This window comes from Salvelinus namaycush, chromosome 24, assembly GCF_016432855.1.
Source record: "Salvelinus namaycush isolate Seneca chromosome 24, SaNama_1.0, whole genome shotgun sequence".
In the NCBI taxonomy this organism is placed as follows: domain Eukaryota; kingdom Metazoa; phylum Chordata; class Actinopteri; order Salmoniformes; family Salmonidae; genus Salvelinus; species Salvelinus namaycush.
Window position 1 is genome coordinate 19,721,567 of NC_052330.1, and position 18,084 is coordinate 19,739,650.

At 47.4% G+C, this 18,084-nt stretch overlaps 1 protein-coding gene and 1 pseudogene across 1 annotated transcript in view; both read left to right on the forward strand.

Annotated features, from left to right (window-relative positions):
• LOC120019321 (nesprin-1-like) overlaps positions 1–3,985 on the forward strand; it is a 131,844-nt gene extending 127,859 nt beyond the window's left edge. Inside the window, exons 88-91 of the mRNA XM_038962619.1 lie at positions 2,287–2,409; positions 2,627–2,809; positions 3,512–3,655; positions 3,977–3,985. Coding sequence (XP_038818547.1) covers positions 2,287–2,409; positions 2,627–2,809; positions 3,512–3,655; positions 3,977–3,985 — 459 coding nt within the window. The remainder of the gene's footprint in view (positions 1–2,286; positions 2,410–2,626; positions 2,810–3,511; positions 3,656–3,976) is intronic.
• Positions 3,986–6,041: 2,056 nt separating this feature from the next.
• Positions 6,042–18,084, forward strand: part of LOC120019323 — a 76,347-nt pseudogene continuing 64,304 nt past the window's right edge.

The window sequence follows — 18,084 nt, forward strand, 5'->3', positions numbered from 1 at the left end:
TTGGAGTCGTGCCTGGCCATGCAGTCGTGGGTGAACAGGGAGTACAGGGGGGGGGGGGCATGTTGAAAATGTCAGTGAAGACACCTGCCAGTTGGTCAGCACATGCCCGGAGCACACGTCCTGGTAATCCGTCTGGCCCCGCAGCCTTGTGAATGTTGACCTGTTTAAAGGTATTACTCACGTCGACTACGGAGAGCGTGATCACACCACCGTCCAGAACAGCTGATGCTCTCATGCATGCCTCAGTGTTGCTTGCCTCGAAGCGAGCATAGAAGTGATTTAGCTCGTCTGGTAGGCTCGTGTCACTGAGCAGCTTGCGGCTGTGCTTCCCTTTGTAGTCTGTAATAGTTTGCAAGCCCTGCCACATAAGACGAGCGTCGGAGCCGGTGTAGTATGATTCAATCTTAGTGTTCTATAGATCGCCTCTGACCATTCCCCACGTTCCATGTTAGAAATATTGTTCCAGTATTCGCTTTTGAACGTGTTAGAGTTTCGGTGGGAAAAAGTATCTTGAAACAAAGGACATTCCTTTGGTGAATATTGGAGAGGGAGGGCTGAATCTTCTTTCCTTGATTTACGACAAGACGTGTGTTGTTAATCCCATGTAGTTCTTTCCTCTCCCCTCTGCGGGTGAGAGTGGTCTGAGTGAAGTTATTCATTACAAACCTGATCTGACCTATTTGTATTCTCGTGGACAGTCATGACAAAATCCACAAAAAACAATAAAGCCTGTACTTACACCACCCAGTCACCTTTTTATAACCTCACAACGTACCTGTCATTATTACCAACAAAATCTGTCCTTATAGCACCCACTTTTTACAACCTGGTAACATGCCTCAGTGGTGTAGAGTTTTTGCCCATCAGTTAACCCACCTTTTGTGGAAAAATGAATTTAAAGTATAGGGAGCATACTTTTTTCAACGCGACCGGCGATCAGAGTTTACCCACCATTTCTTTCTTTTTACCACTACATCACTGATTATCCTGTAATTATACACCATTATGTTGTGCAACATTCTGCCAGTCCTTACCCATGATTTTAATGCTGCGTCCCATCACAGTCAAGGAAAGTAATTAAAAGATAACTTATACTGAACAAAAATATAAACACAAATGCAACAATTTCAACGATTTCAACGGGTGCCAGGCCCACCCAATCAGAATGAGTTTTTCCCCAGAAAGAGCTTCATTACAGACAGAAATACTCCTCAGTTTCATCAGCTGTCCGGGTGGCTGGTCTCAGATGATCCCGGCGGGTGAAAGCTGGATGTGGAGGTCCTGGGCTGGCGTGTTTACACGTGGTCTACGGTTGTGAGGTTGGTTGGATGTACTGCCAAATTCTCTAAAATGACGTTGGAGGCAGCTTATGGTAGAGAAATTAACATCCAATTCTCTGGCAACAGTTCTGGTGGACGCTCCTGCAGCCAGCATGCCAATTGCACGCTCCCTCAAAACTTGAGACATCTGTGGCATTGTGTTGTGTGACAAAACTGCATATTTTAGAGTGGCCTTTTATTGTCCCCAACACAAGGTGCACCTGTGTAATGATCATGCTGTTAAATCAGCTTCTTGATATGCCACATCTATCAGGTGGATGGATTTTCTTGGCAAAGGAGAAATACTGACTAACAGGGATGTAAACAAATGTGTGCACAACATTTGAGAGAAATAGGCTTTTTGTGCATATGGAACATTTCTGGGATTTTTTATTTCAGCTCATGAAACATGGGACCAACACTTGACATGTTGCCTTTATATTTTTGTTCAGTATAGTATGTGGGTACTTACTGTATTAAGTTAATGGCAACATCACACAAGCCCGGACTCTGGCGTTGTACCTTGATTCAGACCTGGGTACGTTCCTGGGTCCAACAAACCAGCAAGCCCCAGTTAAACCAGTTGCAAACAGGAATCCAGGAAATGACAGAAACAATGCAGTTAAGAATGCGGCTGGTACTAGAGCGTATATTGACACTACACTTCCATCTTGTGGTCATTACCAGTCCCTACACTAGTCTATCCACCAGCCGTAAGCCTAGAAGGCTTGCACATGAGGCTAACTGCATCAGAACTGCATCAGCACTACAGACTCTATAGGCCTGGGTTGCTGTAATCTTTTAATATGTCTTGACTGCCCTGCAGTAGCTCCCTAGATTGCAGTCTGTTTCTAATAATCACTAATAGCATTGTGAGATTTAGTTAGAATCCCATTTTCTTGGGGGGGGGGGGTTCAGTAAATAGTGTGGAACTATGGAACTGTCTTACCTGTGTGTCTCCCATCAGGACATGGTTCGTCTGGAGGCTGAGGTGAAGACCCTGCATGACTCTCTGGACCAGGCCCAGCTCACACTCACCTCTCCTGACCTAGCACGACTCAGCCTTAGGGAGCAGCTCACACACAGACAGGTAAACACTTATGGAGATAGATCACTGCCATAATCTGTCACAATGGTGTGCTTCCACCCACCTGACTTGACCACCCACTCAGACAGGTATTAAAACCCACAACACAGGTAACCACCCACATACTAGAGACAGATACTGAGGAACACTGGAACAGCATTGTACTACAAAATATATACATTATTCCCTTTAAACATTCCTGTTCGTCCTGTCCACCCAGCGTCTTTTGGTGGAGATGGAGGCCTTCAAGCAGCAGGTGCAGGCGGTGCAGCTGTGTCAGAGCGCTCTCCGGCTGCCGGAGGAGGTAGTGGCCAGCCTGTCCATCTGCAGAACAGCCCAGAGCCTGCAGCAGGAGGCCAGCCAGCTGCAGCACACCACCATCCAGCAGTGCAACATCCTACAGGTAGGGGGTCGACACCCACAGCATCATATCAAATGATACATTATTCTGATACAGAAGATATAGTCATCGTAAAGCTGAGAAAGCTGCGTGGGACTGCTGGGCAAAGTAAGCAACAGCAGTCATTCAGCTGTATGACATTCCACAAGTGCTGTTATAGGGCAGGGCACAACAACTGTTTCTGTGTGACAGGCTGTCTCGCTAAAACAGACAAATGGCAAAATGAGCAGGTGTGGAATGTACATTCTCTTTTCTGTGTGCTCATCTCAGGATTCTTCTTAAAGATGCATTCTGGGATCTTACAAATTTGTAACATATCATACAAAATGGATGAGGTAATTCTTGGGGATCCGTTTTGACCTGTGAGCACATTTTCAAAAAGTACTGGCTGAAATTATAAAAAACCTTTGGAGCATCACTTTAACTTAGTGGTTCAGGGCTGATTCGGTTGTTAAGCTGGTTTTGGTAAAGATTAGGTCTGGGAGGGATGAGCTGACCTTGAATGGGCTGTTAAAAGGTAAAAGGCAGAGTAACCAACTAAACCATCTTAACATACTCTCTGTGCAAGGGTGCTTGTTGTAATAAACCTCAAAGAAACAAACAATTATGCCATTACTGTGTAACTATCATTTCACTATACTTTCTTAGTAAATACCTACTTTTAGTTGGAGTTGACCCCAACCTGCTTTGGATTCTCTTTCCCAGGAGGCCGTGGTGCAGTATGAGCAGTATGAGCAGGAAGTGAGGAACCTCCAGAGGCTGATAGAGGAAGCTCACCGCATCATACAGGACCGACCCGTTTCAACCAGTAACATACATGAACTACAGGCCCAGATACACCACCATGAGGTGAGAGATATAGATATATTGTATATGTACACACACATACACGCGCGCACACACAACACACACACAAGCAGTGAGTTCCAGGTCAAGCATCATAAGACTCCCCTCTTCTCCTGACTGCTCCTGACTGAGGAAAGAAAACACTATCTTTGTTCACTGGGTTTATATCCATTATGACACAACACGAACACACTCTGTCTTCAGCTCTGCACTAAATACTGCAGCTCAGGAGTCAAATAGTTGTCTTATTATTAGACGTATTTGACTAAACAGGATAATGTTTTTTAAATTGACTCCTCAGTTTCACTTTCATGATTCTCTCAGATGTCTTGAAGCTCAGTTGGGTCATGGCTGCAATTTAGTCTATTTTATCTCTCTAAAGATTGACATGATGTCTACACTAAAGTTGTATCTCTACTGAAGATCAATGATTGTGTCATACAGCATATTCTATTTTTTATTCACCCCAAGGGCCTTTCAATCATAGCCTGGTCCCAGATCTGTTTGGGCTGTTTTGCCGCCAACTCCCAATGACCATTCAGAGTTAGTAAGACAGCAAAAACAGATCTGGTACCAGGCACTTTCAATCATACCTATCAGGGGAAATAGTAGGCCTGTGCAGCTCATATTGGATTTAAATAAAGTGACCCACTTCAGCTTCAAAGTATGATAATAGAGAGATGATAGAGTGGAAGGAAGAGGATATTGTTCAGAGGCTATGACTCATACAGTATCTCCTGTCTGCATAGTCATCTCCCCATTCACTGTAGCTTCAACCTGCAGTGTTGGCTGAGTCCTGTTAGTCCCTACAGAGATGATTAGAATAGAATAGAATTGAATAGAAAACCACTACTGGGTTTAAAACCTGCTTATAACACAGTTACATGATGTGACAGTGGCAATTTTACATGGGCTCTGTTTCTCTCTCTCTTTCTCTCTCTCTCTCCATCTCCAAAACAAATACATTCCCTTCTTATCTGATTTCACCTCCACTGACGTGACTGTGCACACAGAGAAGGATACATTCTGCAAATGGATGAGATTCTGATTTGACATACTGTAGCTACACCCGACTGCAGTATCAGACGGCACATTTCAAGCCTTGTGCTTTACACTGCAGTTTGCAGACTTTGCTGAGTGTGTGTTTGATCCTTCCTGCAGAGCGAGAGAGACACACATGCATTGCGGGCGCACGCGCACACACACACACACACACACACACACATTTTGGGGAGAGAAATGAAGACACACATACACACAGATTCTTGTGTGCTGGTATTTGACCACAGCTGCAGTCTTATTCACTGTGCTGTAGTTGTTTGGCTTGGTTGAGTGTTGGCTGAGTTCAACAGAAAGGGATACCTAGTCAGTTGTACAACTGAATGCATTCAACTGAAATGTGAATCAGAGAGGTGCGGGGGGCTGCCATAATCGACATCCACATCTTCGGCGCCCGGGGAACAGTGGGTTAACTGCCTTGCTCATGGGCAGAACGACATATTTTTACCTTGTCAGCTCGGGGACTCGATCCAGCAACCTGGCCCAACGCTCTAACCACTAGGCTACCTGCCGCCCCTGAGCTGATAGCTGCAGTTCTACTGCCTCACCTCAGTCTGATTATCAGTGCATCCACCATCTGGGAGAGAAAAAGCGAGGGAGTGGAGGGAGGGAGAGGAGGAGCCTGAACTCACTGCCCATAGTGGGTCAGTAATCTGACACCCTCTCTGTAATTCTTTCACCCTCCTCCCTCCACCCTCTCTTTTCCCGGCTCTCTTTTGTTGTCAGGAATTCTTCCTTAGGATTGGAGGAGGGAGGGGTAGCTGTGATCTCACTTCCTGTCTCTCAACCCTTTGTGTGTATGTGTGAGAGAGTGGAGGAGAGTGGAGGAGAGATTTGCACTGCTTCAGTTAGCTCTCTCTCTTCCTCTCTTCCTCTCTCTCTCTCTCTCTCTCTCTCTCTCTCTGTCTCTCTCTCTCTTCCTATCTTTCTCTCTCTCTCTCTCTCTCTCTGTCTCTGTCTCTCTCTCTCTCTCTCTACCAAACCTTCTGTCTATCGAGCTTACCGCTGTGCCTCACCCGCCTCTGCGCTGCTCTGATTGGCTTAGAGGACCCAAAGAGTGTGTGTATGTGTGTCACAGGGACAGAGCCTGCTATTCTCGCTCTCATACACACACACACACACACAGCAAGATCGAGAGAGAGGAGACAGAAGAGAAATGCGCTCGCTCCACTTATTCTTCACCCGCCGGTGCTTTTCTCTGCACCGCATTCAACGCTGAACCAACCTACCCCCCTTTCTAGGAGCCTATTTAGTCAGACCTATTGATTTTCTTATTGTGGACTGAACCACGAAGTGTTGATCCCGGGGGTGTTTTGACCGGTGGTTGGGGATGTTTTGACAGGAGCTAGCCCTGAAGATCCGAGGCTACCAGGAGCAGATAGCGTCCCTGAACTCCAAGTGTAAGATGCTGACGGTGAAGGCCAAGCACGCCACCATGCTGCTGACGGTCAGTGAGGTGGAGGGGCTGTCTGACGGCATGGACGAGCTCAGCGACGAGGAGCTGCCCACCAAACAACCGCCGGCTCACCCCTCCGTCGTCATGGTGAGGGACTGGGGTTTGAAAATGACCCCCTTATGTGTTCTCGCTCCCCTCTGTCTCTGCAGGTAGTTTCTGTTTACTCTGGGTCTGTTTGTCTCTCAGTATATGTAGATCTGTCTCTTTCTGTGTGTTGTATTGGTATGTTTAGGCCTAATCTAGGGGCAATCTTTCTGTTTTAGCATCTGTCTGTCTCTCTGCAGTGTATATACTGTATATCTGCTACTGCACCTTGTTGTCTCTGCTGACATGGTATCTACCTCAGTATAGTCTTTCTATTCTCATATTCCACTCTCTTTCTTTTTTCCCTGTCTCGTTCTTGCTATTTGAAGTCCTAAATCAGTTTCCCCCTGCTGGTGTTTGTTGCTGTTTGTGCTGGTGTCTCAACGGGCCAGGAAACAGGATATTGTTTGAGTGTGTGTGTGTGTGTGTGTGTGTGTGTGTGTGTGTGTGTGTGTGTGTGTGTGTGTGTGTGTGTGTGTGTGTGTGTGTGTGTGTGTGTGTGTGTGTGTGTGTGTGTGTGTGTGTGTGTGTGTGTGTGTGTGTGTGTGTGAGACTATGCTTGTATGTACCAATTGAGTATACACAGTCAATCATGCATTGTCACTCGATGAGGCCACTAACATCACTGTTAAGTTTATGGTTCCCACACAGTGTAGTATCCAGCAGTGGGACATTGCCTGGTGTTGCATCATGGGGCCCGGGAAAGGCCTGAAAATGACTTTTGACAAGATCCAACTCTGTCAGCCAAGTTCCACTATAACCGCCAAAAACAGCCCAATAGGGCTCGGCTCGCATTTCAGGTCTGCTCTCTACTGAGGCAGGCAGACAGGCAGACAACGAGGGAGGGAGACAACTGTGCTGCTATACTCTACTGTAGGGCCAGCTGTAGCTCACTCCCCCAGTCTAACTGTCTGTTGTTAACTCTATACTGGCTGCACTGGCCTCTCTCATGTAGAATATAGAGCCAGGGTTTAGATGTTTCAAAGAGAAACTGTAATTTGTTGTAAGTTGTTATGGTGCAGAATGTGCTGTTGCTGTACTTTCTGTGTGTGTACTGCTTAAAAGACAGAAAGACATTGAGGTATAGGCCTGCAAAAAGGTATATTTAGCTGTCCCTGGTGTGAGTGTTCGCGCAGGAGTTTTATTTCCTAGCATTGGCCATTCCATTCCCCTGATACATCCTGTAAAAAGCCTTGTGGGTCATTCATTGCAATTGCTTTCCAGCTTCACTAAGGGTTTCTTTGTCTAGCTGCAGATAGCTACAGTACAGTACAGTAGCCGACCGCTATATTCCTGTGCTTTTAGTGCTTCTGTAAGGCTTGGGGTTGTGTTCTATCAATACTTGTAATGTGATCTCATTGAGACACTATTTGATTACCTCCTGTCTAATTAATCAGTAGTGTGCTTACTCTGCTAAGCTCCACGCTTCACTCTATTCATTATGCTTATGTTGTCTCTTTCCTCTTTCTCTCCCTTTCTCTCCCTTTCTCTCCATTTCACTCCCTCTTTCTTTTTTGACTTTGTGTATTTATTCCTGTGCTCTCTCTCCATTCTCATCCTCCTCTTTCTTGTCTCTCTTTCTCTGTCTTTTCTCTCTTTCCTTCTGGCCCCTCTCTCCATATTTCTCGCTGTCTATTTCTCCATATGGTTGTGTGTGTGTGTGTGTGTGTGGTCAGATGACAGCAGGCCGCTGTCACACACTCCTCTCCCCCGTAACAGAGGAGTCAGGGGAGGAGGGCACCAACAGCGAGGTCTCCTCTCCCGCCTGCCGCTCCCCCTCGCCAGGGGCTAATGCTGACACTCCCCTTAACCAGGTACTGCACCGGCGCACCCCCCAACTACCTCCCACCCATTCACCTGCCCCTGCTACTACTATCCCGACGACCCCTAACTACCTTCATCCTACCCCTCACTGTGCCTTCTATAAAGTACATGTGCTGTGTACCTATAACGCTTATCTGTCCCAACAGCGCTCTCTGAGACTGCAGGCATGGCCATCTTACCACTATCTCCTGGGTAGACCGATTCCCTTGTTTCTCTATAAGCAGGGTTGTTGGTGAATTGCAATTGGTCATTCATTGTTTCAAAGCTTCACAACAGTTGTATAGCTTTAGAAGTGGAAATACTAAACGTCAATCAGAGTTTAGTCTTCGATGCTGTACTAGTACTATTTACTAGGAAGTTGTACATGTAGAAGCTGCACTTAAATAACACCCAGAGCAGATATACTCTAAATATTTGGGTGTAGAATCTTAGGCCTACTATGGTTATAATGGCTTCCAGCATCTGGTTGGCATATGGCTAACTACATTAGGAGACATCAACGCAATTACAGGGTTTGTGCTCAGGCTAGAATGAAAGGCGGCCGGTGCGTAGGAAAAAAAATATCAATGGAGTTCAATATCTACAGTACCAGTCAAAAGTTTGGATACACCTACTCCTTCCAGGGTTTTTCTTTATTGTTACTATTTTCTACATTGTAGAATATTGGTGAAGACATCAAAACTATGAAATAATACATATGGAATCATGTAGTAACCAAAAAAGTGTTAAACAAATCAAAATACATTTTATATGTCACGTTCCTGACCTATTTCTGTTAGTTTGTTGTATGTGTTAGTTGGTCAGGACGTGAGTTTGGGTGGGCATTCTATGTTTTCTGTTTCTATGTTGGTTTAAGGGTTGCCTGGTATGGCTCTTAATTAGAGGCAGGTGTTTGGCGTTCCTCTAATTGAGAGTCATATTTAGGTAGGTTGTTTCACAGTGTTCGTTGTGGGTGGTTGTCTCCTGTGTCAGTGTTTGTCGCACCATACGGGACTGTTCGGTTTGTTTTGTACATCGTCATTTTGTGTAGTCTATTTTTCCCTGTTCGTGCGTTCTTCGTGTTTAATGTAAGTTCGTCGTCCAGGTCTGTCTACTCCGTTTGTTGTTTTGTTAGTTATAGTGAAGTTCGTGTTTTTTCGTCTTGTCTTTAAATAAATTATGTGTTCACAACCCGCTGCGCCTTGGTTCCATCACTACTCCTCCTTTTCGGTTGAAGAGGAGGAGAACAACCGTTACAGAACCACCCACCAATCCAGAATCAAGCAGCGGTGTAATCAGAGGAAGGGACAGCGCAAGAAGGAGGAATGGACTTGGGAGGATGTTTTGGACGGGAAAGGTTGCTACACATGGGAGGAGATCCTGGCTGGAAGGGATCGCCTCCCATGGGAACAGCTGGAGGCACTGAGGAGAGCAGAGGCAATCGGAGAAGGGAACCGGCGTTATGAAGGGACGCGTCTTGCACGGAAGCCCGAAAAGCCCGTGAGTACTACCCAAAAATTTCTTGGGGGGGGGCTAAGAGGTAGTGGGCCAAGGGCAGGTAGGAGACCTGCGCCCACTTACCAGGCTAACCGTGGAGAGCGGGAGTACGGGCAGACACCGTGTTACGCAGTAGAGCGCACGGTGTCTCCTGTATGTGTGCATAGCCCAGTGCGGGTTATTCCACCTCCCCGCACTGGTAGGGCTAGATTGAGCATTGAGCCAAGTGCCATGAAGCCGGCTCTACATATCTGGCCACCAGTACGTCTCCTTGGGCCGGCTTACATGGCACCAGCCTTACGCATGGTGTCCCCGGTTCGCCTACATAGCCCGGTGCGGGTTATTCCACCTCCCCGCACTGGTCGGGCGACGGGGAGCATTCAGCCAGGTAAGGTTGGGCAGGCTCAGTGCTCAAGGGAGCCAATACGCCTGCACGGTCCGGTATTTCCGGCGCTACCTCCCCGCCCCAGCCCAGTACCACCAGTGCCTACACCACGCACCAGGCTTCCAGTGCGTTTCCAGAGCCCTGTTCCTCCTCCACGCACTCTCTCTATGGTGCGTGTCTCCAGTCCGGTGCCTCCAGTTCCGGCACCACGCACTAAGCCACCTGTGCGTCTCCAGAGCCCTGTACACACTGTTCCTTCTCCCCGTACTCGTCCTGATGTGCGTGCACTCAGCCCGGTGCCACCAGTGCCGGTACCACGCACCAGACAAATAGTACGTTTTGAGAGTCCAGTGTGCCCTGTCCCTGCTTCCCGCACTAGGCTTGAAGTGCGTGTCTCCAGTCCGGTGCCTCCAGTTCCGGCACCACGCACCAGGCCTACAGTGCGTCTCAGCCGGCCAGAGTCTGCCGTCTGCCCAACGGCGCCTGAACTGTCCGTCTGCCAAGCGCCGCATGAACTGCCCGTCTGCCATGAGCCTACAGAGCCTTCCGCCAGACAGGAGCAGCCAAAGCCTTCCGCCAGACAGGATCAGTCTGAGCCATCCGTCTCCGCAGCGCCATCTGAGCCATCCGTCTCCGCAGCGCCATCTGAGCCATCCGTCTCCTCAGCGCCATCTGAGCCATCCGTCTCCCCAGCGCCATCTGAGCCATCCGTCTCCCCAGCGCCGTCTGAGCCATCCGTCTGTCCCGAGCCATTAGAGCCGCCCGTCTGTCCCGAGCCGTCAGAGCCGTTAGTCAGTCAGGAGCCGCTAGAGCCATTCGTCAGTCAGGATCTGCCAGAGCCACCAACCAGACAGGATCTGCCAGAGCCGCCAACCAGACAGGATCTGCCAGGGCCGCCAACCAGACAGGATCTGCCAGAGCCGCCAACCAGACAGGATCTGCCAGAGCCGCCAACCAGACAGGATCTGCCAGAGCCGTCAGTGAGCCATGAGCGTCCAGAGCCGTCAGCCAGCCATGAGCGTCCAGAGCCGTCAGCCAGCCATGAGCGTCCAGAGCCGTCAGCCAGCCATGAGCGTCCTGAGCCGTCAGTCAGCCATGAGCGTCCAGAGCCGTCAGCCAGCCATGAGCGTCCAGAGCCGTCAGCCAGCCATGAGCGTCCAGAGCCGTCAGCCAGCCATGAGCGTCCAGAGCCGTCAGCCAGTCATGAGCTGTCCCTCAGCCCAGAGCGGCTATTTGTCCAGAACTGCCCCTCAGTCCAGAGCTGTCTCTCTGTCCGGAGCTGCCTTTCAGTCCGGAGTTGCCCCTCTATCCTGAGCTACCTCTCTATCCTGAGCTACCTCTCTATCCTGAGCTATCCCTATGTCCTGAGCTATCCCTCTGTCCTGAGCTATCCCTCTATCCCGGTGCTGCCCCTTGTCTCGATGTTACCCAAAAGATTAAGTGGGTGTAATATGAGGGTGGTCATTTGTAGGGGGAGATGTAAGCTGGGATTTACTATGGTGGGGTGGGGACCTCGCCCTGAGCCTGAGCCACCACCGTGGTCAGATGCCCACCCAGACCCTCCCCTAGACTTTGTGCTGGTGCGCCCGGAGTTCGCACCTTAAGGGGGGGGTTATGTCACGTTCCTGACCTATTTCTGTTAGTTTGTTGTATGTGTTAGTTGGTCAGGACGTGAGTTTGGGTGGGCATTCTATGTTTTCTGTTTCTATGTTGGTTTAAGGGTTGCCTGGTATGGCTCTTAATTAGAGGCAGGTGTTTGGCGTTCCTCTAATTGAGAGTCATATTTAGGTAGGTTGTTTCACAGTGTTCGTTGTGGGTGGTTGTCTCCTGTGTCAGTGTTTGTCGCACCATACGGGACTGTTCGGTTTGTTTTGTACATCGTCATTTTGTGTAGTCTATTTTTCCCTGTTCGTGCGTTCTTCGTGTTTAATGTAAGTTCGTCGTCCAGGTCTGTCTACTCCGTTTGTTGTTTTGTTAGTTATAGTGAAGTTCGTGTTTTTTCGTCTTGTCTTTAAATAAATTATGTGTTCACAACCCGCTGCGCCTTGGTTCCATCACTACTCCTCCTTTTCGGTTGAAGAGGAGGAGAACAACCGTTACATTATATTTGAGATTCTTCAAAGTAGCCACCCTTTGTCTTGATGACAGCTTTGCACACTCTTGGCATTCTCTCGACCAGCTTCATGAGGTAGTCACCTGGAATGCATTTCAATTAACAGGTATGCCTTGTTAAAAGTTAATTTGTGGAATTTCTTTCCTTAATGCGTTTGAGCCAATCAGTTGTGTTGTGACAAGGTATGGGTGGTATACAGAAGATAACTCTATTTGGTAAGATAGCAAGTTCATATTATGGCAAGAACAGCTCAAATAAGCAAAGAGAAACAACAGTCCATCATTACTTTAAGTCATGAAGGTCAGTCAATCCAGAAAATTTCAAGAACTTTGAAAGTTTCTTCAGGTGCAGTCGCAAAACCATCAAGCACTATGATGAAACTGGCTCTCATGAGGACCGCCACAGGAAAGGAAGACCCAGAGTTCATTAGAGTTAACTGCACCTCAGATTGCAGACCAAATAAATGATTCACAGAGTTCAAGTAACAGACATCTCAACATCAACTGTTCAGAGGAGAATGCGTGAATCAGGCCTTCATTGTCGAATTGCTGCAAAGAAACCACTACTAAAGGACAGCAATAATAAGACTTGCTGGGCCAAGAAACACGAGCAATGGACATTAGACCGGTGGAAATCTGTCCTTTGGTCTGATGTCCAAATGTGAGATTTTTGGTTCCAACAGCCATGTCTTTGTGAGACGCAGAGTAGGTGAACGGATGATCTCCGCATGTGTGGTTCCCACTGTGAAGTATGGAGGTGTGATGGTGTGGGGGTGCTTTGATGGTGACACTGTCTGTGATTTATTTAGAATTCAAGGCACACTTAACCAGCATGACTATCACAGCATTCTGCAGCGATACGCCATCCCATCTGGTTTGCGCTTAGTGGGACTATCATTTGTTTTCAACAGGACAATGACCCAACACACTCCAGGCTGTGTAAGGGCTATTTGACCAAGAAGGAGAGTGATGGAGTGCTGCATCAGATGACCTGGCCTCCACAATCACCCAGCCTCAACCAATTGAGATGGTTTGGGATGAGTTGGACTGCAGAGTGAAGGAAAAACAGCCAACAAGTGCTCAGCATATGTGGGAACTCCTTCAAGACTGTTGGAAAAGCATTCCTCATGAAACTGGTTGAGAGAAGGCCAAGAGTGTGCAAAGCTGTCATCAAGGCAAAGAGTGGCTACTTTGAAGAATCTAAAATCTAAAATATATTTGATTTGTTTAACACTTTTTTGGTTACTACATGATTCCGTTAGTGTTATTTCATAGTTTTGATGTCTTCACTATTATTCTACAATGTAGAAAATAGTAAAAATAAAGAAAAACCCTTGAATGAGTAGGTGTGTCCAAACTTTTGACTGGTACTGTATATCGCACTAAAAACCATGAAAGGAATAACCGAAGGAGGCCGATATGCAAAAATGGACAGCTTAAATGTTTTTAATCCATGCTCGAAAGAATACAAAGGGTGAAAGGGCAAGGTGCTATACAAAAATGTAACAACAACCCACACTCTCACACTCTGATCTGTTGTGTATTATAGGCCCGGGCCCCTCTGAGTCGGGCCCCTCTACAGGAGCTGTATGACCCCTCTCTAGAGTCCAATGCCAACCTGGATGACCTGCAGCGCTCCTGGGAAACACTCAAGAATGTGGTACGTCAGCTCAACAGCTATCCACTAACATAAACAAACCGTTACTGTATAAACACTGACCTGTCTCTTCTCTGAGTTATTTTTAGACCTATTTAACTATCCAGTTGTTAAAATGAATGAATGAAATAACAACTGTATGTCTCTCTCCCTCTCCTTCTCTCTCCTCCTCTCACGCTCTCTTCCTCTTTTTTCTTCCCTCTCTCCCTCTCTCTCATCCTCTCTCTCCTCTCTCTCTCCTCCCCTCTCTCTCTCTTCCTCTCTCTCCCTCTCCTTCTCTCCTCCCCTACTCTCTCTCCCTCTCTCTCTCTCCTTCCTTCTCTCTCCCTCTCCTCCTCTTCCTATGTAGATCAGTGAGAAGCAGAAGACTCTGTATGAGGCTTTGGAGCGTCAGCAGCACTACCAGGAGTCCCTCCAGTCAATCTCCACCAAGATGGAGTCTATAGAGGGAGCTCTCAATGAGGGCCTAGAGTCCCGTAAGAGCCCTGAGAGCCAGATGGCTGCACACCAGGTGAGAGAGATAGGGAGAGCGATAGACAGAAAGAGGGAGAGGGATGGGGACTTTAGGAAAGGAGAGAAAGTGGGGGGAGGGTGTTGAGGCGGAAATTCAGAAAAGAACAGAGATACAGAAAGGAAAAGAGGGGGAGAGGGAGATGTAAAAGCAGAAAGGGAGAGAAATTTAGAGATGTTATTTGCACCGGACAGACAGTACATTGCTGTTCCTTGTTGCTATGCCAACAGTACAGCAACGGCACAGTGCTTGTAGGGTTTTTACCAAATGCCAACTCACTGAACCTGAAAATGTCAATATGTCATACTATCTCCGTAATCTCTGAACTGTTTTCCAACTACATGTTTAAATGACCTCCCCCTCCTCCCCCGTCTCCCCCAGGCCCTGATGGATGAGATCCTGATGCTACAGGATGAGATTGGGGACCTGCAGACGTGTTTCAGTGAAGAGCTGTGTGACGGCCTGGACAGTGACAGTGACCCAGGGGACCAGCTGGCCCTCCATTCCACCCTGACCGTCCTGGGAGAGAGGATGGCCACCATCCGCATGAAGGCCTCTGGGAAACGGCAGCTATTGGAGGTGGGTGGGAGTGGAACACTCATCAACAATGAATAAAGAAAGAATGAATGGATACTTAACACCATACGTACAATTCAATTGTTTTAATGTAAAGGAGTGCGGTTGCTGTAAAATAGTTGGTTGTCATAGTAACATGGGAGTTAACCAATGAATGGCTATAAAGGTAAAGATGACCCATTTCCATAGAAACAAAGTGTTGTGGTTGTCGTGGCGCTCCCTATAGGAGCGTCTGAGTGAGCAGCTGGAGGAGCAGAGGCAGGAGCAGGCGCTGCAGCGTTACCATAGTGAGGCAGAGGAGCTCGACCATTGGTTGCTCAGCACCAAGGCCACACTAAGCTCCGCCCTTCAGCCACACCCAGAGGACATGGACATGGAGGAGCAGCTGATTGACTGCCAGGTGAGGGGCATGGCGGTGATGATGTCATAAAATAGGGACGGGAAATATGGCGGTCAGGGTTTTGGAGTTGTGTTATTGGGGGTTTCAGTGCACGGGAGCACCATACAAGGTCTGGATCCAAACGGCTCAGCCCCGTTTTGATGCTTTAAAAATAGTACTGAATTCAATTTCTGAGTCTCATTTTGCAGAGAATTGCATTCCCACTCATATTTCTTCTCCTAGGTAGTGGTTGTATTGTTACTGGGTGAAATGATGTAGGTCTGAAACTGCCTCTGACAAAAACCTGCTTTAGAAAAGAAATGGATAAAGTCTGATAGAGTCCACAAGCCAAGACGCAGACATAAAGTGGTCACACTATTGCTATTGTCCCACTGAATGACCATCCTAAATTAGATTAGTTTGTTTTTTGTCCCTCTCCCTGTGTGGGATATTAGGATTATGGTCTGTCACCCTGCTCTGACTTCCTCCAGCTTTGGGACGTCCCGCTGGCTCCCTAAACATTCCCCCAGTCCTCCAGGCCCCGCTTTGTCCCCCTCTCAAACTGTTACCATGGTGATGTCACCCCCACTCACACTGTTACCATGGTGATGCCACCCCCAGCTTTGATCAGGTTGGTGTGGTGGTGGAAGTGGAAGTTGAGCTGATCCAGAGACAGTTTTGTGTTTTGGGGTCCTAGTGGATTATTCTAGGAGTATGGACCAACCTCTCCCTGACGCACGGATCTGTTAGAGTGCCCACTATAGGGAACAAATACATTTTTGAACTGCTGGTTTAGTTAGTTCGTTTACTGACTGGTATTGCCTCAAAACATAAAATGGGTGACCCTGAGTGGTTAAGATGAACTCTATGGGAACAGGCTCCTAATAATAACTGTACCTCAGAGGAACAGTCTCAAGTAGTCCATCCATGAAGTGTGTGCTGAGAGCAGCTGGGAGGACTATAAGTCCCAGGTAGTCCATCCATGCAGTGTGTGCTGAGAGCAGCTGGGAGGACTATAAGTCCCAGGTAGTCCATCCATGCAGTGTGTGCTGAGAGCAGCTGGGAGGACTATAAGTCCCAGGTAGTCCATCCATGCAGTGTGTGCTGAGAGCAGCTGGGAGGACTATAAGTCCCAGGTAGTCCATCCATGAAGTGTGTGCTGAGAGCAGCTGGGAGGACTATAAGCTGATTAAGTTTACATGAGGCTCCTGTGGAGCTCAGGTCTAAGGGCTAGGCCTGTGCAGGGTCAACCCTCTGTGGGCCTACAGCCCCCTGCTGGAGTTAATGGGAGCAGGGCTGGGGGACCGGGGGGCCGGGGTTGTAGCGTGAGGGATGGAAATGTGTGTGATATTACTTGAAAGGAGACATGAGTGGAGACGAAGGGAGAGAAAGAGAAATGGATCTCTCAGAGATTGAGAGATAAGGAAAGAATGGGAGGAAAAGGAATGGAGAGAGATAGGCTAAGAGTGGGAGTTGGAGGCGGGGGAAAGAGAGAGAGAGACAGAGAGAGAGGGATATTCACATCTCCTTCTGAATGACACTGTCACAGCTCTCCTCTGAATAGAGAGGAGGTGGTGCACTGGGGAGACTATTGTGGAGGGAACCATGTCAGTAGGGAATTACCACTCCTACCACTGTGTCTCTGGGCCGCTCAGTGAAATGAAAAACATGCGAATCCCCCCTTTTTTCTCTTTTATCCTTTTTCACCCATAGTCTGAACATGGAAGGGGAGGGTCTCTCATTGGAGAAGTGTTGGCGTGGAGATTTGAAGGAAGAGGTTGAAGAGGAACGTGGATGGAGAGGGAGAGAAGTAGAGAAAAGAGTATATACGTATTATAAAAAAGAGAAAGGGAAGGAGGACAGAGACCGTGGTGTGCATACAGTGTGTGTACTGTATGAGGCAGGCCCAAGAAGCAGCAGCTGTAGCTCTTCTGATGGGTTCATGAAAACAGTGGCCAAGGCCTTTATGTGGAGACGAGGCCTCTGACCTTCCAGAACACGGACTGTCATTCACTGCCCTCGGCCAATAGAAACTCTTTGAGGAAGGGAACAGAGAGCTATCATTGGATGTTGATGTTCCTGCGATAGAGAAAGTTGGTTGTGTCCATGTTGTTGTGGGTTGCATGTAGAACCCTCTGTAGAAAGGGTTCTACATAGAACCCAAAAGGGCTCCACCTGGAACCAAAAGGGTTCTTCAAAGGTTTCTCTTATGGGAAAGCCAAAGAACCCTTTTAGATTCTAGATAGGACCTTTTTTTGTTGGCCTGGGATTGGGTTATCATTGACTGTCACAGTTGAGCTGTCTCCGTGATGGGAGCAGTATTCTAGCTGCCCTTTCTGACCATACCATATTGACCAGTGGTGATCGATGCCATTTAAGATGAGAGGGGACAATTATTTTTTTTATGAGCATGGCCTTATTTCTATTAGCATATTTGATGACTTTCATTCATATTCCATTTACCCAGCTCAATGTAACATCGATAGGTTTAGGCTACTACATGATACTAAAATGTTCACTATACCTATCATGAGGTTGCTACAACCTAGCCTATGAATGAATGTTTACAATGTACACTACCGTTCAAAATTTTGGGGTCACTTAGAAATGTCCTTGTTTCGAAAAGAAAATAACATTTTGGGTCCATTAAAATAACATCAACTTGATCAGAAATACAGTGTAGACATTGTTAATGTTGTAAATGACTATTGTAGCTGGAAACGGCAGATTTTTTATGGAATATCTACATAGGCGTACAGAGGCACATTATCAGCAACCATCACTCCTGTGTTCCAATGGCACGTTGTGTTAGCTAATCCAAGTTTATAATTTTAAAAGGCCAATTGATCATTAGAAAACCCTTTTGTAATTATGTTAGCACAGCTGAAACTGTTGTTCTGATTAAAGAAGCAA